Genomic DNA, 25,470 nt, shown 5'->3' on the forward strand with positions numbered 1-25,470 from the left:
GCTGCTTTGTCATCACCTTCCTTGTAGAAGTTGAAGAGTCCACATAGAACCAAAGGCTGGTTTTTATTTTTACTCATTTCATGGACTTCTCTGACCACTAGATTCATTACTTGATATGTCACCTTCTGGTGATGAGCTTCCCTGTACTTAGCAAGACAGACACATTCAGAGTCTTTCTTGCTTGGTAGAATCTTCAGCAGATTGTGTCTACTTGCACAGCTTTCAAGGTTCCTTCCATGTTACAGTGAGGTTTTAGAGTAGGACATTTTAACAGAGGTTCATCTCAAAAAAGTTCAGCCTAATAGACACAAGAAGTCACTTCCTTAAAAAAAAGTTTTACTGACATTTTTTATTTTTATATCACAAAAATGTCTGCCTGTATCCCTACCTTTCACCCTTCAGGAAAGCCATCCTATATGACAAATATTTTTATTTATTTGCTTTTTAAATCAAAAGAGAAAGAAGATAAAAAAATCAACAAAAATGTTTAAGAATTTTCTGGGCAACAGGGTAAAGCATCTAAGAATGTGAGGATAAAGGGAAAGGGATGGACTTGTAGAGATGAGTAGTATCCTCTTTGATTTCACCATGGTGAGAAGGGGGCACTCTTCAGCCTCCACCATCACAGGTCTCCATGGAAAGATGAAGTCTGACCACTAAGGAAGTCTGCTCTTCTCCGATAGTCTAGTTGCAATCCCATATGGGCTTATGATCCACAGTTTAAGAAGTACTGAAAGGGTCATGAGTGGAAGAAGTTTAAGAAGCCCTGGCCTAACCCTTAGTTTGACTTGGCCTTCAGTGAAGGATTAATATCACACATATTCTCCCCAGTTACTGTAGTATTAAATGCATTGATAATCTTCATTGATACATGAAATGAGCTAAATTACTTAGTGTTTTTTATTAATAGAGTATTTTTTCCTTTTCTTAACCTTTCTGCTTTTCTTTCTGGGTTAACCGTGACTGCTGTTAAATATTAATTCCTGGAACATTTTATTCCTAAAGGCTAAAACTTTGTTTTTTAACAGGAAAGATTCTGTTTTTTAAAATCAACAGTAATAAAATTTTCTTAACTTTTAGATAATGTGGGAATACATATGGATTTTTCCTTTAGGACTTAGGATGAAAAAAAATCAGTAATTTCCTCTTAAATATTAACATCATGTTAGGTGCTCTAAGAGCTGACAATATAGAAAAGATGAGGTAGATATCAGTATACCTTGTGATAATTTATCAAATATTGTAAGGTGAGATGCCTATTCAGGAGACTTCCTATCTGGTATTAAGTAACTGGAGTATGGGAAATGATCTAGTTTTAAGGAAGGCCATGTTCTTTTAGAATCCATTGCACCTAGTTATCTGCCTTTGAATTTGCATATGTTCTACATTCAGATACTCTGCTTACTATTTTATTTAGACTTTTTATATCACTTTAACTTATACTGCATAGACTTGAGTAATGATAAAGATATTTTGGATTTCATCAGTAAAGTATTTACCTTTGTATTAAAAGGTGAAACAAAAGCCGATGACAGTTCAAATAAAGAAACATCAGAAGACAAACAAGAAGAGGATAATGACTATCACAGAAGTGATGAACAGGTAGTTTATCTTTCCATCAATATTCATGTCTTAAAATGCTCTTGTGATGGTATTTATGTTTCTGGACATGTAACATTTAGCATATTTTAAAAGTTCATAAGCACATTGGAAGCCTATGGCTTTACCCCAATATGTTTTGTTCTTAACAGGTAATGACATAAAGTCATCTACACATTGGCTTCACAAAAGCATTTTATCCCATCATTAAGCCTAGATTGTGGTAGATTTTAAAGAGAATTAGCTGCTCAATGAACATCCTAAGAATTTTAGGATTTCTCTAATTTGATGTGCCAAGTTTAGATGTTCTTATGGAGCTTGCATTATTGTAAGGGAATAAGTAGATACAGATAACTATAATATTGAATATTACGTGATAATCACATGAGATTGCTATGTCAGGTCAGAAGGGGATTGCCTCCTTGAGGGATTAGAAAATGCTTCCTGGAAGAGGGGGTGTCTTAGTTAACCTCTAAACAATGAGTAAGAATTCAGCAGATGGCAAGAGATAAGGAAGGGCATTCTAGCTGTGCACAACAGGAGGGCAAAAGATAGAAGTGAGTTGGTGGGTGTATAAAGTTTAGATCAGATTCTTAACTTTGTGTTATGGACACCTTTAGCAGTATCTATAGACTCCCTTCTCAGAACAGCATTTTTAAATGAATGAAGTAAAATTCATAGAGTAACAAGAGAAACCAGTGTACTGAAATGAAGTTTTTGAAGCATTTAAAAATTCATAGACCCCCAGGTCAAGAACCCCTGTTCTAGAGTAATAGGAACCAAGACTAGAAAGATGGATTATAGAGGACCTGGAGCACCTGGGGGGAAATGTTTGAACTTTACTTGGCAGACAGTAGAGAACTGCTGAAGCCTTTTGAACAGAGGATCAACATAACTACACATTTTGAAAAACAAGATTGTCCTTACAGCAATTAAAAGGATGGTTTGGAAGGAGAACAGGCCTTTAACATAGTGGACTTGTTGGATTAGAGATAGGAAAACACGTTGGAAGATTACTGCCCTTGTCAGGGTGGATAGTAAATGAGAATCTGTACCTGGGCAACTGGAGTGGAATACAGAAGGAAGGCGTTAATGCAAGATGTGCAGGAGTGTGCTCGAGGCAGCTTTAGGGTATGGAGACCAAGAGCCAATTGTTAAACTTTCAGGGTGAGCATTTACACTTTGGAAATGGGCAAATGCTACAAATCAGGATTTGATTGAGTGTTTTGTTGATTGTCTGAATCTAAGAAGGTGACAGAAAAAAAGTGTTAATACAAATTAAACTCAAAGGTATGTCATGCATGGTTTGTTTTTGTTTTTTTGAGAGCTGATTATTAAACATTTACCAGCACATCTCTGAAGATGTGTTACAAAAGTTGAATGAATTGGATCCTTGAATTGATGGGATATGAGAAGGGAATTCAGAAAGATAACCCCAGAATTAGAGATACAGGAAACTGAATAGTACTTACAGAGACAGAAGTCAAGAAGTAAGGAGGAGGAGTAGGTTTAAAGAGAAAGAAAATAAATTCAGTTTGGTGCAGTTTGAGTTCCAGTAGCCAGTAGAACATATAGGAAACGATTTCGTATAGATACTTTGAGATGTAAGTCTAATTTCTAGAGACAATAGGAGATATTTGTGAGTCATCTGACTAGAAGTTGTAGTTAAAAATTAGATTGCCAAGGGAGAAAGTTTAAAGACAAACAAGAGGTCTGAAGGCAGACCCTTAAGGAACACCATGAAGAAAATGAGGAGTGGATGAAGGAGACAAAGAGGAGAGATTAGAAAGACAGAGAGTGTAGCATCTCCTAAGCCAAGGGAAGAACAAGGCTCCCTGAGCACCAACTGGTCAGCAGTGTTACAGCAATAGAGACAGCCACAAGCATTGTGATTGAAGAAAGGCCATTGGGTTTGGTATTGAGAGCTCATTGCTGACCTTTTAGGAAGCCATCTCATTAGGATTGTGGAAATGAGAGCATGAGGACAGGGAGTTGGAAAGATAGAGTGTAGTAAGGAAAGAAAAGAATTAGACATAGACATGTTTTTCAAAAAGTTCAGCAGTAAAGGAAAGGATAGAGATAAGACAACAGCCAGTTCAGTAGCTAAAAGGGTCAAGGAAGACTTTGCTAGGTTTGGAGGACCTGAGCATGTTCTTGCAGTCAGACGTGGAGGAGGTGTTATCAGAAGATGGGAACAATGGGATGACTGTTGGAGCCAGATCTTAGATGAGGCAAGAGGAAAGGGATCAGTAATGTAGTTGGAAGGGGGGTGTCTTAGGAGGAGTAGGGATACCTTCTATCTCATGCTGCTTTTTTGAAAGGTGGAGTAAGGAAACTAGGAACCAATGTTGATCTGTTCTTTTGATCCTAGATAAAATCTTGTCCTATAATCCTTTACTCAGGAAAACCTAGGTCCTAAACCAACCTGAGACACTTACTAACTGGGTGACCTTGGGGGAGTCATGTAACCCCTCTGAGGCTCAGGTTCCTCATCTGTAAAATGGGGATTAATAGCACCTACCTCACAGGGCTGTTGTGAGGGTCCAATAAGATAATGTATGTAAAGTGCTTTGCAAACCTTAAAGTACTACATAAATGTGAGCTATTGCTACCTTCTAGGATATTGTTTCCCAAATTGTTCTGTGGACCCTGTTGATTTGCACAATATGAATAAGGTTTTTGTGAGAAAATTTGATGTTAGTGGTACTTTTCCCTCAAATATTAAATATGAAATACTCATTTGGTAATTTTTTTTGTTACAGAAATAGGATTGATTTTGTTTTTCTGCAAGATTTCCCTAACTTTTTGTTTATCCTGGAGGTATTCCTTATTCCGAATCCCCCTGTATTTATGGACTCCATCAATATATTTCATTTCAAGCCCCAAAATGTTGAATGGCCAAATAAGGGAAATGCTGCTCTGGGAAATAGGAAAACAATTCATGTGATTATGAACATAATCAGAGTGTACGGAAATCCATATATTTCCAAACATGTTGATGGTACCACATGCATACAGAAAATAATGGTTTCTTTTGTGAAACAAACACATTCCTTTGGATTAATGATCAGCTTAAAGAAAGCTGATCTTTATTAATCTTTATTATCCATATCAATCTTTATTAAAGGAAAAAACTTATAAAATATTTATAGGTGAGAGTTTATTTTCAGAACTAAAAGCATCGTTTCTTTTTATCTGGTCATCACATTACCTAGTGATACACAGAGAAATAGAAATCCAAATCACGAAACATTGTGCTTTTGGGTGAGTCATAAAGCACAATATTCTATCACTCCAAATCTAAGTCTCTAAAAAGCATAATGTCTAATTTTCTCTATGATTATGAATCTTAGAAAGATGACAGGTAAATCTTCTTGAATGTCTTCTTCACCTTCTTCTTTGAGTCTTGTCTCAGTACTTTAATGGATCCAGTCTACATACTGGGGGCCTTCCTGACATTTTGTGATAGAGCACATAGGCTGTCTCTTTATCAATTATCTCTTGTTCTTACTGTGTGACCAACCCATCTTGTTTTCCCTGGTGACTTCTTTTTCCCTGTTTCCCTTGCATAATTCTTAGTTGGAAATGTGTTGAAGCCTTTTCATGCCAACCATGTACCCCTCTCCATTGGTCTCTGGGTATCCCTCAACTTTACTTCTTTGAAGATTGTGATATTCCATAACTTGTGGCCATGCAGCATCACTGAAAAGAAATTTGTGGTTAACAAGATGGACCTTTGATCATCTTCCTTTTGAGAGAGAGTTGGGATACTATGGTTGTGGATATGGTTATGTATGCTGTTAGACATGATCAATATTTCAGTGGTTGTACTGCTTGTTACAAAGGAAGGCTCTTTGAGTGGTGGTGGAGTGGGGGGTGGTGGGTATATTGGGAAATGAATATGGTGTAAAAACAAAGCCTTCAATAAATTTTTTTTAAATGAACTTTTGTTTTGGAGAGAAGCTTGTGGTCATTACAAGAACTATGTAGTTTCCCAAAGATTACTCTCTTCCTCCTCTTCAGTACCTGGACCCAGCACATTCACAGTGCCTGTATTAGATTGTATTGCTCAGTGGACCAACTCTGTGGGTTGTCCATTGAACTGCATATAAAATCTAGACAATAAGCATTCTTCATCTTTTTCACTTGTCCTATGTACATAATTAGGCAATTCTCTTGAGTGATTATGGATCTAATTTAAGAGGCTGTGCAATATTTCTGGGCTTGATGCAATCAGCAGGATGTCATTTGCAGACAGGAACATCTGGAAGACCTGAATCATCAATGGGGAATCCAGCTTTCCTTTGTACCCTATACACTACATCATTTATGATGGTGACAAAACACCTTTGATGAACTGAACATGTTTCCCCATTTTATGCTACACTTGGTATTTAATGACCTGAGGCTCATTGAATGAAGTTATCTCTTGTTAACTTTTTCAAGGAATTTTTTTATAATTTTGGGCACTTTTTTGGAGGAAAACCCTTAATTTAAGCCAGTACTTGACTAAATCATACTGCTTAAAAAAAAAGTCAACAAACAATAGACACAATGAGATCTTATATTCTTTATGATATCCAGTTAAGTGTGAGATTATAAGGACATGTTCTACTATAGAATGTAATTAGCAAAAGCTTGCCTGTTTTCTCATTTTTTCATCAATGTGACCTCAATGTTTGTAAGTTATTTTCACAAAAAGTTTGTAAAAATGGAAAAAAAGGCACACAGGTCAATAGTTGTTAATATTTTCTCATTCACCTTTTTTACATAGCAGTAAGATCTGAAATTTTTGTGAAGCTTTTGTTCTCTCCTAAGAAGTGGGGCCCTCCCAGCTTTGACCTCTTTGTGTGTGCCTGATGATCCAGCTGCTCTTTCTTTTTTTATTTTCTTTACTAATGTTACTACTTTCTTATGTAGTATCACATCAGAGGCTGTGCTGTCTAAATATTGTGGCTTTACTGTCACTTTGTAGTGAAAATAATTTGTTTTAAAAAAAAGCTTTGTATCTATTTTGCATTTTTTCATCTGTAAGCATCTTTTTAGTTTTATCCTTAAATGTTCAAGATGACTATGCTTAGTTGGGTTTCTCACCAAACTTTTTCTCTAAAGCTGTTAGCCCCTCCACTGATTCTTGCTATTTTATGAGGCAATGCTTCTCATAAGTTTAAACCATCCTTCTAAGATCTTACAAGTTAGTCTGTTCTATAAATGAGCATTGCCCTTGGTGACTGTATCTCTGTGCTTTGCAAAGAGAACAAGGTAATTTTGTTTTGTCAGTTTGTTAACATTGATTAAATTTTATTTATTTTTTTTGGAAATAGTAAATGTCTAGGTCGATGTCTGTTCTTTATCCAGTCCCCATTTTGAGGCATCAGTAATTTGTTTAAGTGGGTTATGAGTTGCCTCAGTTATATGTCATATCTTCATCTCATTTTTATCTTTTTTTTCTAGTTTGATATTGATTTTGTTTTTGCTGAGTTGGTGGGCTGACTCTAGATTTAGAAATAACACATCAGTAATTAGTATTAAAATATCTTTGCTTTAGTATGTTTCTTTGACTCATGTTTGACATTAAATAGCACGACAATATCAATAACAATGAAATACCAAAAGGAAGCCCACTGCTGTGTTAGTGACACTTTCTCCAGTGCTCCTTTACTGGGCAGAAAGTAGACTGATATAAACTGTTCTGAAATGGAAGCTGTAAGTTAGGAAGTAAAAAAAATCTAAGTCCCACAGATGCACAATTGTGAATCATGAAGCATACCTTTGAACTTCAAGGAAAATCTACAGCAGGTAGACCAGTGTAGTAGTTAACTCTCAGAAATGGACTTGTTCTTTGTAAAAAATACAAATTCTGCAGCCCTTGGTGCAGAGGTACTAAAACCACAAAAACAAGTTTGATGCTGTTTATAGCTTTAACCACTGTTTAAGGGCATTCCCATGCAAATGTTGTAGAGAAGATTACCTCATAGAACACTTCATCTAGTCCACTTCCTGAATGACACCAGCACAATATATGCCATATATTTTGAAATGTAAATCTATAATGTATAGAGTTCAGACTGAATTTTTTCTGTACTGTCAGTGCAGTTATGCTTGCACATCTCCCCACTCTTACTCTTACCCATGACTGAAGCACAGTATTTTATTTGAAAAGAGACCTAAGCATAGTAGAATAATTGATATGATACCAATAGGATAACAGAGTTAGATTTGGAAGGGATCCTTAGAGATCATTTACGAGGTGACCAACTTAAAGATTCTCATTTTACAGATAAGGAAATGAATCTACAAGCATTCAGTAGACCCAAAAGCCACTGAAAAATATCATCCTATTTCAGCTTCTTGGTTTCTCTCTCCCCATATTTGTGCCTGTGATGAAACATAACTAAACCAAGGTTGTTTCACTCACTCTGCCATCTCTGTCTAGCAAACAACAATCAGAGCAAATTCCAAGTTGGTATTTCTGCACAGTAATAAGCCAGAAAATTGAAGATCTCTTAAGGTTTCAGAAATGAGTTCCTAAAGCTCTGAGCTCATTCTTTTTAATGTGTAATACTAAACTTCATTTCATGGGATATATAACTCTATTTTTTAAAATGTCTTAGAGTTGTTTAAAAATTTAAAAACCTGATGCTAAAGTGGTGGGTAAAAAGAATCTTGCATTTTGAAATCGGTTCCTGAAGAGCTCATCAGTTTGTGAAAGGACTGTTCTTACCCCTTCCAGCTGTAGAGGTATGTGACAGAGTTCACAGCAGCTTAGTACACGTATATTCAAGAGAGATTCCATAGCCATGACTTCAGCCCCCTAGTGTCACATACCCCACTGGTGCTCGACTGGATTCACTCATGATCATGGAAGGTCCATGAGGCAGAGGAAATGTAGCACAGAGGGAAAAGCGCCAGATTCGGAGGTACAGGTCCAGGATTCAGCTCCCAGCTCAACCGCTTACCACCTGTAGGAGGTTGTTCTCTTTATTGGTAAACCCAGAGGGTCAGACTCTGGGTTCCCTTTCAGTTTTGAGCCTGTGATCCTAGGATCCTTTTCCATCCAGTAGCACTAGAGGAGCTGATAGTAAGTCTTTAGCTAGTACAAGTGGGTAAACCTTGAAACCTTGTCAGACTCCGTTATAAGTTAAGTCACAAAGATGATGAATGACTTCTCCATGCCTGCCTGAATGGAGAAGCTCTGCTGCCAATGTGTTCAGACTAAGTCAGCCTCCAATTTGGAATATATATACATAAAGTTTTTAAATTTAAAAATTTTTAAAAAGATTGACTTATTATGGAGTAGGGGAGGGCAATTATACACATACAGGCTTGAACACAGCATCATCCACCTATATCACAGAATTTTCTGCACAAGTCAACATTAGAATGTTTTTGGTTTTATCCCATTTAAGTAACAGTGATCTTTAGCAAAGTATAGAAGGCTAGCAACCATTTGATATATCCTTCAATTCCTTATTAAAATTCAAAGCAGTCTCCAACTCATCTATACATTTTCCTTTTGTGTACCTTCCATCCCATTCTAATAGAAGAAATTCTCTTAGAATGAGAAGAAATAAATGCACCTCCTCCTTGTGGTGCCTTTTTTTTTTACTGCTTCTCCTCAAAATTTTATCCTGACTCTTATTATTACACGTAAAGATTAGATTCTGACCTCCTACCTATAAAACCCCATAAAGTGTTAATTTACCCCTATCACGTCTTATGTCTTTCAGCTTAACTTAGGTTCATTAATGCATTCATTCAACACTCATTAGGGGCACTACTTTTTCAAGTCTCTATATAAGACATCAGGGAGACAAAATGGACCTGTTTTTTTTTTTTTTCTGACATCCTGAAGATCTTTCCTTTCCTTTTGAAGTGAAGGAGGTGGGATAAGCAAATTAATATATCCTTCCCTATTTTTTTTTAACAGCTCTTGAAACCATCTTTCTCTCGCCTGTTGATTGGTTCCCTCTTGTTGCCCTGTGCCAGGAAATTATTTCTTTCATTCTAACCCATTTGGTTAATTCTGATTCCTGAATCATCCTCTCATTTTTTGCCCCTTGGTTAATTATTAATTAACATTGTTGTTCTAAAGGAGTATGGAGAAAGAGTATATGTTTGTTGAATATAATTTAATTTAGTACTAATAGAGGAAATTAAGGCAACCATCTGAGGAGTGGCATAATTATTTGTCCCAGTAAAGGGACATATTGAAACACACAAAAATTTTTTTGTAGTTGATCTACCTAGAATAACCATCTATGGCCCTCTCAGAAAGTTTCTTGGGTGCTACAGTAGTAGCTGGCCAAGACTGCAAATTCTATGATTATTTTCTTGTGTCAATCTCTTTGCTGAAATTCAGAGTACAAACTTGGACTGAGACAACAGAAAACAGGTTTAACTTGTATTTTCTCATGGCTATTTATTCCCTTTTGGTTCCTTTGGTGTAGTGATAGTGACCCAGGGAAGAGTTGTGCTTTAGTATGAAATGGTAAAATATGGACAAACAGGAAAGTGTTGGATTTTGTTTTTCTGGTCGACAGCCAGATCTTGAGTGCACTAAATGAATAGACATAAAATTGCCACAGACGGAGTTACTTTGCTTCAGTAATAAGGTAAAGGAAAGCTGTAGTGTTCATGGATATCAGAGTTCTTTGGTATAATTTCATTTATAGATAGCTCAGAAAGCATTTCCAGGGAGAGCCCAGTGGAATTCCTTTTAATGAGCTCTGCCAACATGTGTGCACTTTCTCTTGAAGGTAAGCATCTGCCTGGAATGCAATAGCAGCAAATTACGTGGATTGAAACGAAAATGGATCCGCTGCTCAGCACAGGCAACAGTCTTGCATCTAAAGAAGTTCATTGCCAAAAAACTTAATCTTTCATCTTTCAATGAGGTAAAATGGGAAATTAAGTAAATGACAACACTTGTAAATGCAGATACGTTTTAGAAATAGCTTTTTCTTGTTTTGTTACAAGTTTTAACTAGAAAAATTTAAAACAATTGTAAAATAGCTATGCATACACTTTGTCATTATAACAGGGCATATACACTCTGGCATTATAACTGCTCCCACCATTATCATTATTAGTACAGGACTGGCTCAGTAGATGTGCAAGGACTTTTCAGTAAGAAGCATCTCCAAATAAGGCGAAAAATAAGAAATAAATACTAATTGTCTAAGAACTGCATGTTTATAAGGAAGCTCAATCTTAAATCCACTGAAGAAGGACTTCAACATATTTTTTAGTTAAATATTATACAGTAATTGGTTGGAAACTATTCCTTTCTTCCCTTCCCTCCCCTCCAATTTTTTTTTTTTTAATCTTAAGAACATATATGACATAACTTACTCTGAACAAGAGTTATTTAGGACAGAGGAGATAGAGCAGTGAGAAAGGACAAGGAGGTACTTGGGTGTTTTGGGGAGGTGTTTAATATAGATCCTTGCAAGGTTCAGCAAAACTGAATTGGGCTTGGAACCCACCCACCCCTCCCCTCAGTGAACTGCACAGTGAGTAACAAATAAAACTGTACTAAATACTTAATGTCATAAAGCATTGAAGTTACTTTATCTCAGGAGCCATGACTATAGGGCAGAGTGACCACAATGGTTGATAGGTCTGGGAAGCACATGCTATATTTAATGAGTGGTTGAGAATTATGTTGGATGTTTAGCCTAGAAGAAAATCAGACTGAAGGTAGAGGTGTGGAGGGAAGGTATAATCACTAACTAAAACATTAGAGAAGCTGCTCTGTGGAAGGATTAGACTCATCACGGGAGGACTGAAGTAAGACCAATGGGTGAAAATTACCAAGAAGCATATTTTAGTTCACTCTTCCGAAGACCTTTCTAACAACTACAGCTAGCTAATAATAGAGTGAGCTTCCTGAACAAGTAGTCAATTCTGTACTGGAAGAGTGTGAGGAATGCAGTAAGAGATGCAAGTTGGACTACATGACCTTTAAGGTCCTTTCCAAATCTGGGAGTCTGTCAGTCTAGAACTGAAATAGCTTAATCATTTAGAAGATAATTCTGAGGCTCTGTGCTCAGTATTGCAATGCATAAACTGAGATGCTGAGATTTTTCCACCCAAAATTTCAGAAATAATTGGCATCTCTTTTCATCTTATTAAATGATAACTCATACCTCTTTAAAAAGAATCAAATACTTATATACATGATAAAAATCCAATTCTTTCCTGAAACTTATGTGCATCATCAAAAATCATGACTAATTAGGTTTTTGTTTTTTTGTTTTTAAAGTATTTGGGAAGATTCCTAAGGGAGCCTTGCAATCAAGTACCCCAAATTTCTCAGTTTGCTATTTCTTTACCTAAGTAAAAAATTGAGTAAATTTTTTATTCTTTACTATTTACTTACCTACCTCACAGGGTTGTTGTGAGGAAAGCACTTTGCAGACCTTAAAGTGTTCTATAAATGTGAGTTACTATTATTATTGTTATTATTTGCTTAACATAGAATGTTACAGCATAGTGTAGCAAAAAGAATGTTAGGAAACCTGGATTCTAGTCCTGCTTCTGCCACTAACATACTGATATGACTCTGGAGAAATCAATTCTTTTTTCAAGGTCTGTTTTTTCATTTACAAGATGAGGTATTTGGACCAGATGAACTATCCAACATCCCTTTCAACCCTAAATATCCATGACTGTGGCTCTGTGATTTTATTGAAGGAAGGGCTAATTGCAAGTCTATTCCGAAAGTTTATTTGGTTTATATGCAAAGCCTTGTTTTTATGCAAAGGCCTTGTCTTTGAAAGGAAGTCAAAAAGACGTTGAGTTGAGTAAAAGGAAGCAGGGAGTAAAGGAAACCTGAGGGAGAGTGCTGAGCCTAACAGGCCCTGTGCTTTACTGTGGAAAGCTAGAATATGGTACCCTTCCAAAAGCTAATCCTGTAAGAGAGAAAGCTATCAGCAATGTTGAATATCCACCAAATACAGAACACTCTATAGGTTTAGGGAGAAGACAGTATGGGAAAAATGGAAAACAGAGTCTTTGCTGTGAAAAAAGTTTGAGTCTACTAACAACAGTTTAAATGTATTCTTTGACACTTTCTGCCTTTCTCTTCCCCTCTAAGTAATGCAAAGAAACATTTATGTGTAGCTCAGTTTTCTCTTACATCTGTAAGATAGCCACATCTGGTTCTTACGAGGGGAGATTGCAAGGGAAATTCATAAAATGCTTCATCATACCCATAAATACTGCTAGTGACCCCTCTTGAGTTTTAAGGAAATGATGGGGATACATTGTCCTCACTGTAGAGGAATGACTTCATCTTCTCTGTGGCATCCCATGGAGTTTTTATCAAGAGCCAGCCTGTTAGGATGACCAGAGGTCAAGTCCTGCTTCAGACATAGACTTCCTCTGTGACTCTGGAGAAGGCACTTAACCTCTCAGTGCCCCCCACCCATGCCCCTAGTTCTAGTGGACAACAGTCACTGGCCTGTGTTGGGAGAGGGAGTTTCCTCACCTGGAGCGCCTTCTGCACCTAAGTCACAGGTCTAGACTGTGGGTAGCAGCAGAGATCATAGCCGTCCAAGCCTGTCTCTAGGCATCAAGGCATAGACCACGCTTGCATTAGTTGTCCCTTTAAAAAGAAGGTTGCAATCATCCTGATCACAAAGACCTGAAATCATAATGTCTTACAAATTATATTATATAATGGAGAAGCCTCAGCATCTCAGTTGTTCGAAGACTGTGTTCTTCAGAGTTCACTAACAGAGAGAGTTTTTGTCATTGATAGTTTTAGTCTAACTTATTTACAACAGGTAGTAATATGTGTTCGTTGACTGGTGTGTTTTGTCATTTATTCCACCCTAAATTAAAGTATTTCTTCCTCTTCTATTAGCTGGATATATTATGCAATGAAGAAATTCTTGGCAAGGACCACACACTCAAGTTTGTAGTTGTTACTAGATGGAGATTTAAGGTATGACCCAGTTGTTTTGTAACAAGGTGTTTTATAGTCTCTTCTATGAATAATAGTCATGTGTGTTTATGTAGTCTATTCCTCTCAGGGGTTAAGACTGTCTACAAGTATTAGAATGATGATTTGAACACAAATAAAGGGTCACTTTAAAACAGGAGATTTCACAGCAGCATTTTAGGTGGTTCTCAAAAACTATTGTCTGTCAGAATACTGCTGAAGCCATGCAGTTTACTGGAGCCCCCAAATTAGTGTGGTTAGATTGTGGGGACTTGATAGGGCATTAGTCAAGAGGCTAGTTACAAGGCTAAATTGATAACAGATCTCACCTGTAGCCCCTTTCCTTTCCTTTCGTACTGGTTGGCAGAGCAAACATCAGGCATATGCTTAAAAAGGACAAATCCAGGGGATTGCTTGTAGAAGCATGGAATTCCCTCAGTGAAGGAGTGAGATCTTTTGCAACATGGCGCCTCATCACTTTTGAGAACAGAGTTCTCCAGTAAGGGAACTGACAGGTTCAGATAATTTCTATCTTTGGAGTATTGCAAGTAGCAGCTGGCAAAGGTTGGTCACCCCAAGAGAAAAATACCTACAGGGTGTGTTATCCTATGAAGCATCAAAGGTTAGTCAAGGTTACTTCTGTTTATTGCAGGTAGTGTGGTCCAGAGGTATTCTGGGGGTGCGACTACCACCACTGTGGCAAGGTCTGCAAAGGGCTGCTCTCAGGGACAGTTAAGGAATAGCTGCTGGGCACATCGTGGTCAGACAATTACAGCTACTTTCCCCGGGGCGGTTTGTTTTCAGGAGTCTTAGACCCACAGCAGAACATTTGCCAGTAAAGATTCCTGACTGAATAGCCATGCTTCCTCTGCCTCTGTCTCCTTCTCTGGGAACCGAGAGCATTTGAGGGGCACCAGTAGGATCCTTTCCTTTTTCTTCATCTATTCCTCACCTTTTACATGAGAACCCCGCCACCTCTTCCAAGACTCAAGCCAGGGGATAAGTTTACACCTCAATGGCATATAAGCCATCCATCCTAAAAAGAGCTTTTCACAGAACATTAAGTACAGAAAGAGGCACACAGATGTCTCACACACACACACACACACACACACACTCACTCACTTACCTCTCTCCTTCCAACATTTCCTTTTTCTTACCTCATGCAGACAACTATTGTCACAGCTTCCTGGAATAAATTATACCACTGCAGTCCCCTTGAGGAGTCAGGAAAAGTATACGAAGCTGCTAGGTGTAGCATGGGTCACCCTAAAAATCCCAGAGAGGGAGAGGAGGGGTTAAGAAGGAGCTCCTGAGGTGGGTGGTGTCAGGAAGCCTGGCTGGCTTCCTGTTGACTCTGGGCAGGTGGGAAGGACGGGCCCCATTGTTTATAGCAGAGATGACAGTTCAGGTGACATAAGGAGACTGGGAAGAAGAGAGTCAGAGCAGTCGAGTGAAGAATGCAGCATCTATAGCAACCGGGGAGGGGGGGGTGAACCAGGGTTAGAATCCTGGCAGTTGCCATTTCCTTCCCATGTGACCGTGGGCAAGTTATCTAACCTTAAGCCTCAGTTTCTTTATTTGTAAAACAAGAGTGTTAGACTAGATGACCATTAAGGCCTCAGTCTGTGATCTTATGATTATCACAACTGGGATCTCTGGGGCCGAAAGGAACCACCAGGGGTCTAATGATGAAAGGTACAAAAAAGGAGATGATCTCTTCTCATCCCATACTTTGTTGGGCTTCATGACTACAGAGAATCAAAAATGTTCATGTTTGGTTAGCACCATATTTGATTCTTTATAGTAAAAGCATTTTTAAACAGAACTCTTTAGTTTGTTCTTTCATTATATATCAAACAGATATTTTTATTTTGTGTTTTTGTTCTGTTATCTTTCTCCATTAATAACCTAGCTATTTGGGGGGGTTTGTTTTTACAGAAAGCACCTCTACTGCTACATTACAGACCCAAAATGGACTTGCTGTAAGAGAACTTTAGTGTCCTTTGGGACAGAGTTTTTTGCAGAGACTATCACCAGGCACCTTCTCAGTGCATCACTTAACTCACATCACATGACCCAGTAGAATTGTTCTGGAGGACCAGTGATCTCACAGCACACCATACTTCAGAATCTTTCTTCTGGGTGACGTGGGAACCAGATTTCTGAAAGAGAATATTTATACCTTTTTGTACGAAAAAAAAAAAGAATTCACAACTCAACAAGACACTACCAGCACTAAGTTTACAGATTATGAAAACACTTCACAGTTTTATGTAGCTGAATAGCATTCGTCTCTTTGCTGCGATTTCACAGGACAGATTAATAAATGTAATAGTGATATAACTGTCACTTTCCTGACACCAAATTACTTTTGCTTGCTTTCCATGTCTTGAAAAGTGGAATTAATTTCCGTATATTTTATGAATTTGATTTCATTGTTTGCCTCAATATTTTGGCTTTCATCCAGTCCTTCCAAAGCCACTGCAGATCCCTTTTGGTGGTGATTGACTGTATTTATGTTGCCTTTAACTTCCTGAAGACTTAGAAGATTTTTATTAAGATTTTATTTAATAGCATATCAATAGGGAATTCCATTAATTTTATAATTTAATCATGGCATTAAAGTTTTCATATTAAATAAAAGGAAGATAATAGTTCCCCCAGTTTGCCTCTATATTTTACTATATAGCATAAAATATCATCAGATCACTTAACAAGAATACTCACAAGTGCTTAATATGTTACTTGAACTTATTTTAAGGTAGACGTGTCATACAGAGTTAGAGCTTGCAGAAATCTGTTCTTATCTGGGAGGTAACTTGTTTTAAAAAATATATCACTAGTCATGAAGACAGTGCAATAGAAAATGTTTTCATTCTTAGAGCTGAGTGTTATATATTGTTTTTAGTTGTTTTAACAGTGGCTTACAGAACAATTCTAGTTTTCTTTTAATCATTTCTATGGAAAAAGTATATAATGTGTCGATACCATAATTTGTACATTTGTCCTTTCCCCTGTTCATTTCACATATGTTTTAGTAATCTGGAGGTATAATGGCATTCTGTTTCTTATTTAGGGGCCTGATTTAATTGATAGTGTCTTGGGTAGCAACTACCAAATTGAGTAGTTAAAGCTTCATTGAGGTCTTGGCTTGAGCTGGTAGTTACCAAGTTTAAAAAAAAAAAAAAAGCCTCCTAAAGGCTGTACCCAGCTACACAAAGATGAAGTAGAGAGAAATGAGGCAATTTCTGTCCATTTTAGGCCAAACAGGCCTAAAAAGGCCAACATTTTTACCTGATTTGCCCACATGATTGCCTTCTTTCTTAGCTTTGCCTTGTATGCATGTGTACCCAGCCTGCATTCTCTATGGTAAATGTTCATCTAGAATGATTTCTGCAAGCTACACATTATGACTGCTGACTGGTATAGAAAGAGGTTAAAAAGGACTCAGAATGAATTCTAGTCATTCTTGACCAATAGAAGTTGCTTTTTACTTGATAAGCTGAAAACTCCAGTCAGTATATGGTTTTGTTAAACCCTTTCTTTACTAAAACATGGGTATCTTTGGCTTTTTACAGAATAGCATCCCCTATTTGCCAACACACAAACATTTATAAAAATAGTGATTTGGAGTCTAAGTAAGAGTGAGAGTGGAGCCATTTACTGAAGTAATCCCAATTGAAGTCACCAAACGAACCCCCCACAAGTCTGGTGTGCTTTTGGATACATCCCTCCCTCCTTGCTCCCCATTTTTGTTGTGTTGTGAACTGGAGAAATCCAAGTTTAAAACATACCATGAATGCCATCATCCTCAGAGAACCTGGAGATCCTGTGCAGTTCACCTTTCTCCCTCAGTGGTAACAGAAACTGAGGTGGGGTCGAGGAGGAGCCTGTGGTTCTAGGGTATTTGGTCCAGCATAGTGTCATTGGCAGTGCTGGCCCTTAGGAGACTATCTTTCTCAGCATGTATATCTTTGGTGGCGGAGTTCATGAATTCATTTTTGAAGGTATAATTGGGCTCCTTCGTACACCTCCTTTTTTTTCCTTCCCATTTCATGTTTCATATGCATGAAATGGAAGGAATTAATAATTAACGCAACTTCATTCTTAGCTAACAGCTAATTAAATCAATTCAATCCATTTGACCATAAATTAGGCAATTAAAACCTAAACACAAAACTTATTAATTCAGACTATTTAAAATCAGCTTCTTTATATAAATCTAGTTAAGTTCACTTCTGGTATGGTTTGAACTGTTAACTTACCCAAGCTCATAGCCTGATACCCCATCCAAATCAGATTTATCATATGAGGGTTTAATGATTAGATATGTGTATATATAATAAATGTTACCTGTCTACCTCAAAATATATAATCTGCTGAAGCATTCTGCAAGACTAGAAATTACTGCAATGCCATTTTAAGCAAAACGTTTAAAACTTGGGTAGTTTCCTGTGTGATGAAACTGAGAAAGGATTAAACAGTATCAACATGCAAATTCAGATTAAAAGTAATTCACAGTCAGTTGTAACTTGGCTTCATAACAGTCTGCATTATACATATTTGTAAGTTTGTAGCTATCTTTAAAATCACTTGAATTTGCTATGGTGCTATGTCAATATGTTTAAATATAGGTAATCTATGTATAGATATGTAGGTAATATATGGAAGCCAGTATTAACATCTCTAACTGGTTATTGATTATTAATTATTGTGTTTAACTCTGCTTTTGTAAGTGTGTTAACCCGATAAAACCTCAGTGGCAAAAGTACCTATTTTTATAAAATTGCATCATGTCAAAATCTCTTCACAACAGGACTATTTTCCTTGGGGAGTTTTCTGCTCCATTTGGCTTAGCTTATTGTAGCTTTCTCTACTAAGAGGGACTGTGCCTAAGTAAATGTCACCGGCAGAGGGAAGCCTCAAAGTCAGATCCTGCTTCCTTCCCTTCTATGGAGCTTCAAAAAACATTTCATTCAAGGCGGAATTGTTTAAAATGTGCATTTTTGCCCCCAGAATGAAAGCCAGGCTCACTTTGTGTTTGGATAATCATTCAGATTTGTTCAGTACTTTCATGCAGGTGGAGTTACTGTGAAGTAGTTTTCACCACTATTTAGCTGGTCAAACAGTTGCAGCTCAATTATCTTGTTGAATTATCTTCAGCAGCAGTGAGACGGATTCCCCAGGCATTAGTCTCACTAGATAGAGTTTTCATTGAAAATAGAGAATTCAGATAGAATATATAATATTGAATTTAAGATTTGGGGGGTTTAAAAAAAAAGAAAACTTAACTTTATAAAATTATTTATTCTATTTTAAGCCTTCTATCATAATTTGCCATCCAAATATTTTGTTTTCCGTGGTCCAGCTTTATTTACGGGCATATAAAATGAAATTGTGAGATGTTTTACAAGCTTCTTTTTACCTTGAGTAGCTTTTGATTTGTATGTTTTTGTTTATGTGGATGAAGAGCATGACTTCTGCTTCTGTGCAATAGGTTCAAACGTGCATTTATTAGACCTATGTTGGAATGGCAATGTAGCATCTACTCACTGCTGAACTGAAAGGTAATTAATTGTAGGTGGGATTTTAAAGTGTGTACATCCAGCTACTTGGGTTTGCTTTTTCATGTTTTATTTCTTTTTCTGATTGTAAGAATGACATTATGAGATTAAAATAGTGCGTGTGTACGTGTGTGTGTGTGTGTGCACATGCACGTGTGAAAGAACTACCTGTCAGCAATATTTAAAAATAAATGATTAGGCAAGAAACCTTAATGTGAAGTGTGGACGTGTTCTGCAAGACTGGCCACCTGTCTGACATTGCTTTGTGCCATTGTTATGTCTGGTATCTTTGTGAACCATCTAACCTGGGAATATTTGTCTTATTGGTTGTGCAATCGTATACACAATGCTACAACCTCTGGGGATATGGGACCATGTAAAATATCAGACTGTAGGATGATGGTGCTATTTTTTCCAGTAGGCAATGAGTCTTTGAAAGCTTACCTGGCTCTTGTCTTTATAATAACATCTTTGGGGATTCATTGGACTTTTTCTAATAGAAGATAAATATAATTGTATTTTACAGTAATTATGAAATTTACCATTGAACTAAATGCTATATAGGATCAAGTCAACCAGTTTATACATCAACATATATGAATATTTGATAAATTTATACTTAAAAGTATTTTAAAAGAAACTTAATGCAGACAGCTAAACTGTATATTTTACAGAAAAAGAAAAATCCACATTTCTGTATTTCCTCAGGTAACTACATAGTTCCACCACCTCATAGGTGTGACCTTAACATAACTAATGTGTTTCTTTGCTTTGATTTAAAGGAAATTGGGAGTCAGGATTTATAAATCTTCATCCAAATTATACTTAGGTCTTTATATTTAATTTTTTCTGTTTTATTTATTAAACATGAAGTTTGAAGAGAGAGCATTAAACTAATTGAACATCAGATTGGCTTGGAATTTTGGTTTGTTTTGGTAAATTTTCATCTCTGAAAAGATTAAGGTTTAGAAAAAAGTTGTGCATATTTACATTTTGTTTGTGCTATCATTACATTTAATTCCTTCATATATAAGCTTATGTTTGAAGAATGGGCTGAAGTTTGAATTTAGCTTAAAATGTATGTAAAGCATTGGTGTAAATGAACATCCCAATAACTTTGAATTGGGCATAAGGAAAGCAGTTTCTCAGATGAGACAGATTTAGAAGTACAAGACAATTGACATTGCAACCACTAAGCCTTTAACATCATTGTGTGGCAAAAGAAAGACCTGAAACGATTGCAGTCTAGAGAAATGAGACCACAGATATTTTTGACTGTTTCGTTTGAAAGTTTACATTTTTTATGCTTTGTGTTGCTGTGTAATTTTTGTACTCTTGGTGGCTAGTTTTTTGTCTAAAAATCTTTTTGGAATATTGCTTAATGTTTTGATTTTATGATAGTGAAGCTTGTATTCAGTGTTTTGCCAATTAATATTATATGCTTGTAATAAAAGCAAAAAAAAAAGCTCACTAAATTTCTGTCAGGCTGGAAGTTTATTATCCAAAATTTGTATAAGAGTATTACAAAAATGATTTCCTAATATAATACATTGGTAATACAAAAATGCTGTTCGCTGCTAATACAAACCATTACTAGAGCCCTGTCCTTTAGTTCAGCCAGTATTTAATCTATCTTCCACACCTCTGTGATCACACATCTCAGCCCTCTTGTCAGTTTGAGTACCTTTGCTGCTCGCTCTTAGCACTGACATTTGTAAAATGTCATATTACATCTAAAACGTCATTGAAGTTGGCCAAATGTTTGTGCCAAATGCTTGGCAGAAACTGTACATAAAGCAACAAATGTTGTTCATCTGCTACATGGAGAGAAAAATAGAATTTGGATGCTTTGGTCTTCAGTTTATGTACACCAGTGAAAATATTCTCAAAAACAGTAATGGTAGCATTTCTAATTGTTCTTGTAGATGTGCTGACTGATTAGAATGGACTATTCTGTCACCTGCACTGAACAAAGGAGGAAAAAAAAATACTCAGACCAGATCCTTAATTTTCAAAGGTTAATAAGTAACATAACAGTCTTGTTTGCTTTGGCAGAAAATTTAGTTAGTGGAAAGAGAGAATATAATGGCTAGTTATGCCTTCTAAAAGGTTTAGGGCCATTAACCAGGGTGAAAAGTAAACTTAGCCATATTTCAAGCCAATTATTTGGCTGATTTGGTAAGTTCTTTAATAGCTCTTATGGTTATCAAGATTTATGTCTGAAATTCTGTGTAAAAGAATTTGTTGCTCTAGGACATCATAGTAAGCTACAAAGCAGATGTTACGCTGGGTGTGTTTCTTTGCAGTATCTGCATACAGCAATGTAAATTTTCAAAATTATATCACTTTTGCTGCTTTTTTTCATATTGGGAGATTCAAAAGAACTTATTTTCTGCTACTAGGTTGCTATTGTAAAATAAAATGGTCACCGCTGCGGTCTTAAGCCTTTAGACATTCTGTTCCCCTCCTTCAACACATATACATATATAACATCTACTAAACATTAATGCTGATTATGTGCAAAGAGAGAATGGGTCTGTTGTTAGACATTAATTGCCCAAGTAAATAATGGTGGAAATAAAGAGATGGCCCTAAAAAGTTTTTGGTTTTTTTTTGGTTTTTTTTTTTTGGTGAAGAGTGGATAAGGATGCAACTTCCAAATTTAACATCTTTCTATAATACTGCATTCTTCCATCTCCCATATTTTTGTTTTGCAGCCATTAAATTATTATTCTCCCCTGTAGACCAGTGTGTTTTTGTATGTAGGAAGTTTTTGTTGATCTAGCATAATTCTGTGTATGTATAAGATATTTAATTATATATGTGAAATAGAACCCTATTATAATAGTACATGCCCACAAAATGCAACATCTCTGGTAACAGCCTAATAGAGCAGGCTAGTATTGGTGTCACTTCTGAACCTGTACACACCAACACTGGGAGGGTTCATCTCTCAGTCTTTGTCTCTCCTTGTCTCTGACTCTCTCTCACTCCATACTCTTGCAGCTAAGATCCATGATGGCATTTGTTGAATCTTACAAGGTGATCTATTTTTGCTTGCTGATTCTCAAGGGAAATTATTGAACTCTATTATTTCAGTGTCCTAAGACATTCAAGTTAAGGAGAACATCTATCAGCAGCTCAGTTTACTGTTGTTCTGTTTACATTGGGATAAGAATAGAAACATCAGTGTAGAAATTGATAAATCTGGTTGGTAGACATTACCTACACCTTCCACACAACACACAAATACACATACGTTATGCATGTGTCATGTATTGAAGTATAACTATGCCATACAAATCACGTAATTTCCCTTTGTGCTGGGATGATCAGCTTAAATCCTTTTGCCTATGACCTACAAGCCATTTCCTCAGCAAAAAATAAAATAAAATGTACCTTTAATAATGCATATTTGTTGGCAGTTTTTTTCCATGTCTATATGGCATGAAATCTGCTCAGGTTTGTAGTAGAAATGATATGCTTATATACCTCACTTCAGGAAGGGATAAAGGCACCACCCTCAGCAATTATTGTGATTGTGACCTTTGAAATACTCTGTTGAGAAAACAAACAAAAAATGTTTGAGTTTAATGTTTTGTATTGCTTTGTGTATAATATATAATGTGGCAATTTAATTGTTTCAGGCTTTAATTTGGACATAAAATAAATTCTTTGACCATTGCATTTTATTTCTATGATTTTTGTGCTGGTTATAAGTGGAAAAAGTCTGAATTGGATTTTGGTGTCAAACCATAGAATAATTTCCTATTAAAAATTCGTGAACAGTGAAGTTTTTTTTAGGAAGAATTGCTTTCTTTGTAAGTCTTTAATAAGGTAGAAAAGAGTTCGCCTAATATTGGGGAATTGATCGAACTTGTATAGACTTTAATGGGAAGGGATCTTTTAAGAGATCTTGGACAGCACAAAATTCTAGTAACTGAGTTCAACTATTGTTAAGCATCTTCTCTGTTTCATTCCAAAGGCATTTATTAGGTGCTAGGCACTGGAAGATATAAAGACATTTTATCATTCATCAGTGTAGAACTGTATAGCTCTAGAGAATTTGATTATCTGGAATGGATACAAGGGTGAATGAAAAAGCCTGTTGCCCTGAGGACTTTACAGTCTAGTGAGGGAGGTGACTGGGCCACCAAATGGGCTAGAATTATAATATAAATTAAAATGTGAGACATGCCAAGGAGAGAAACTAGAATGCTCTTTTTTTTTTTTCTTTGAAGAGGAAAAGATCAGTTCTTTTCAACAGAACCAGTTGAGAAGATCACTTTCACAGAGGTCAGGGCATCTGAGGGGCTCTAAAGTGACAGAGAAGAGTGCAGGTGGAGATGGGGTAGGGGTGGGGAATGGCAAAAACAGAGACACTGAGGTAGAGACAAATTTAGGGAACAAAGAGAAATGAATGAATAATCCAGGTTACCTCCAGTGTGGATTGTTTGTTAGAAAGGCTAATTATGCAGGACATTGAATGTCACCCTAAAGAGTTTGGCTTTCATCAGGTAAGCAGTTGGGGAAAGTGTCTTAAGAAGAAAGATTACTTTGGCAGTGGAGTATGGTAAGGTTATGGAAATTATTTCACCTGAATGATAAGTTAATGCGTGCTCCCTGTATCATTGCCAGACTTCCTAAGATTATGGCAACTAGGGAAAGGTATGGTAGTCCTAGTGTATACTGCTAATCTTTCAGCTTCCCCCAGAAATGGAATGTCTCTTACACTCCAAGAGGTTTCAGAGAGGATGTTTTTAGGGTGCCATGTTGGACTTAACTAAAAACAAAGGCTTTTTTTTTTTACAATTTCTGGACACACTTGCTACCGACAGGTAATCCAACAGATTTTTGGAGGAGAGTCTTCATTTTTTTAAATGTCCCCTGTGTGTCAGCCACTGTACCAATAAACAAATTGAATCTGGCAGGGTTGCAGAAATAAGTGCACATAATAGTAATATTATTTGGCAAGTTTAATTTAGTTAATTGTCCTCCATTATAAAAAATAACTTTATCCAGATATTGTTCTTAGGTTTATAGCATTTTAAAGAAATTCTACTTTTTGATTTCAGAGGGTATTCTATCAGTCTTCTGTAATTTTTCCACCAAGTTTAACCAGCTGAGTTCAGAAAGAAGTCAGAATTAAATCTTTCACTCTGCGTAGTGATCATTGCTCTGAATGACACTTTGCTGTATGCCCACAAAGAATGGATAGAAGCAAACGACTGTCATCGTCTTCTAAGCAAGACATAGTTAGGTCTTGAGCTTTTTAGGAAGTCTCCATTTTAGGTATTCTCTCATTCTTAAACTTATTTTCCTTGACTAATGAAATCAAGAGAAGTGGTATTGATGTGGCTCTATTTCAAACTTTGATTTTAATTTCTAATCTACCTGTAAGCCTTAAGAGCCATAGCTAATCAACAAGCATTAAGCACCTACTGTGTTCCAGGCTACAAAAAATAAAGCCATTCCTGTTCTCAGAGAACTTGCAGTCTACCAGGAGAGACACATGCATGTAGAAGTGCACTTTGAAGAAGTGCAGAAAAGATCATCAATAGGGAAGGAGTGCACAAGTGGTTGGAGAGGAATATGGGAAGGCTTTGTGTAGAAAAGGTGGTGCTTCAACTGCGTCTTGAAGGAAATAGGATTCACTGAGGCCAGGGTAAGGAGGGAGTTCATTCCAGACATGGGGGAGGACCCATTTCTAAAGGCCTAGAGATGGGAGATGGAGAGCCTTGTAGAAGAAACAGAAATAGGAGTTTATATTTGATCCCAGTGACAATACAGAGCCCCTGGAATTTATTGAGTAGGAGGGGTATGGTGTGGTGAGCCCAGCATTAAAGGAAAATCATCTTGCAGGTGTATAGGGTACCATTGCAATAGTCTAGGCAAGAGGTGCTGAGGGCCTAAACTAATGTGGTGGCTGTGTGAGTAGAAAGGATGCAAGAGACTTCATAGGAGTAGGAACAGCAAGATTTGGCAACCAATTGGCTGTATGCAGGAAAGGAGAGAAAGGAGTTGAAGGAGGCGGTTAGGAACCTATGAGGCAGGCGTAATGGTGCCTTCAATAGAAATAAGGAAATTTGAAAGAGGGGGCGGATATCGGGGAACATAATGAGTTCTATCTTGGTCGTGTTTGGAATGTCTCTAGGGAATCTAGTCTGAAATATCTAGTAGGCAATTAGTGATTCAGGATTGAAGTTCATTAGGGACACTGGGGCTAGTTATATTAATCTGTGTGTTATCTGCCTAGTGGCGATAAATGCATGGGAGCTGATGACATCATCAAGAGGGTAGAGCAAAGAAGATGGCCCAGGACAAGAGGCATAATATGGATATCATTTGAGCCTT

General features: G+C 36.8%; 1 protein-coding gene across 4 annotated transcripts in view; it reads left to right on the forward strand.

Moving 5' to 3' along the window:
- PCGF3 (polycomb group ring finger 3) overlaps positions 1 to 25,470 on the forward strand; it is a 124,405-nt gene that overhangs the window by 93,629 nt on the left and 5,306 nt on the right. For 3 of the 4 annotated variants that reach the window (XM_027836238.1, XM_027836240.1, XM_027836239.1), the window contains 4 exons: positions 1,514 to 1,602; positions 10,359 to 10,496; positions 13,472 to 13,552; positions 15,491 to 19,329. In XM_027836238.1, coding sequence (XP_027692039.1) covers positions 1,514 to 1,602; positions 10,359 to 10,496; positions 13,472 to 13,552; positions 15,491 to 15,538 — 356 coding nt within the window. In that variant the 3' untranslated portion in view covers positions 15,539 to 19,329. Of the gene's footprint in view, positions 1 to 1,513; positions 1,603 to 10,358; positions 10,497 to 13,471; positions 13,553 to 15,490; positions 19,330 to 25,470 lie in introns of those variants that run through there. The other variant, XM_027836241.1, reaches the window with a different exon arrangement.

The sequence above is a fragment of the Vombatus ursinus genome, unplaced genomic scaffold, assembly GCF_900497805.2.
Source record: "Vombatus ursinus unplaced genomic scaffold, bare-nosed wombat genome assembly UNPS02014818.1, whole genome shotgun sequence".
NCBI lineage: Eukaryota > Metazoa > Chordata > Mammalia > Diprotodontia > Vombatidae > Vombatus > Vombatus ursinus.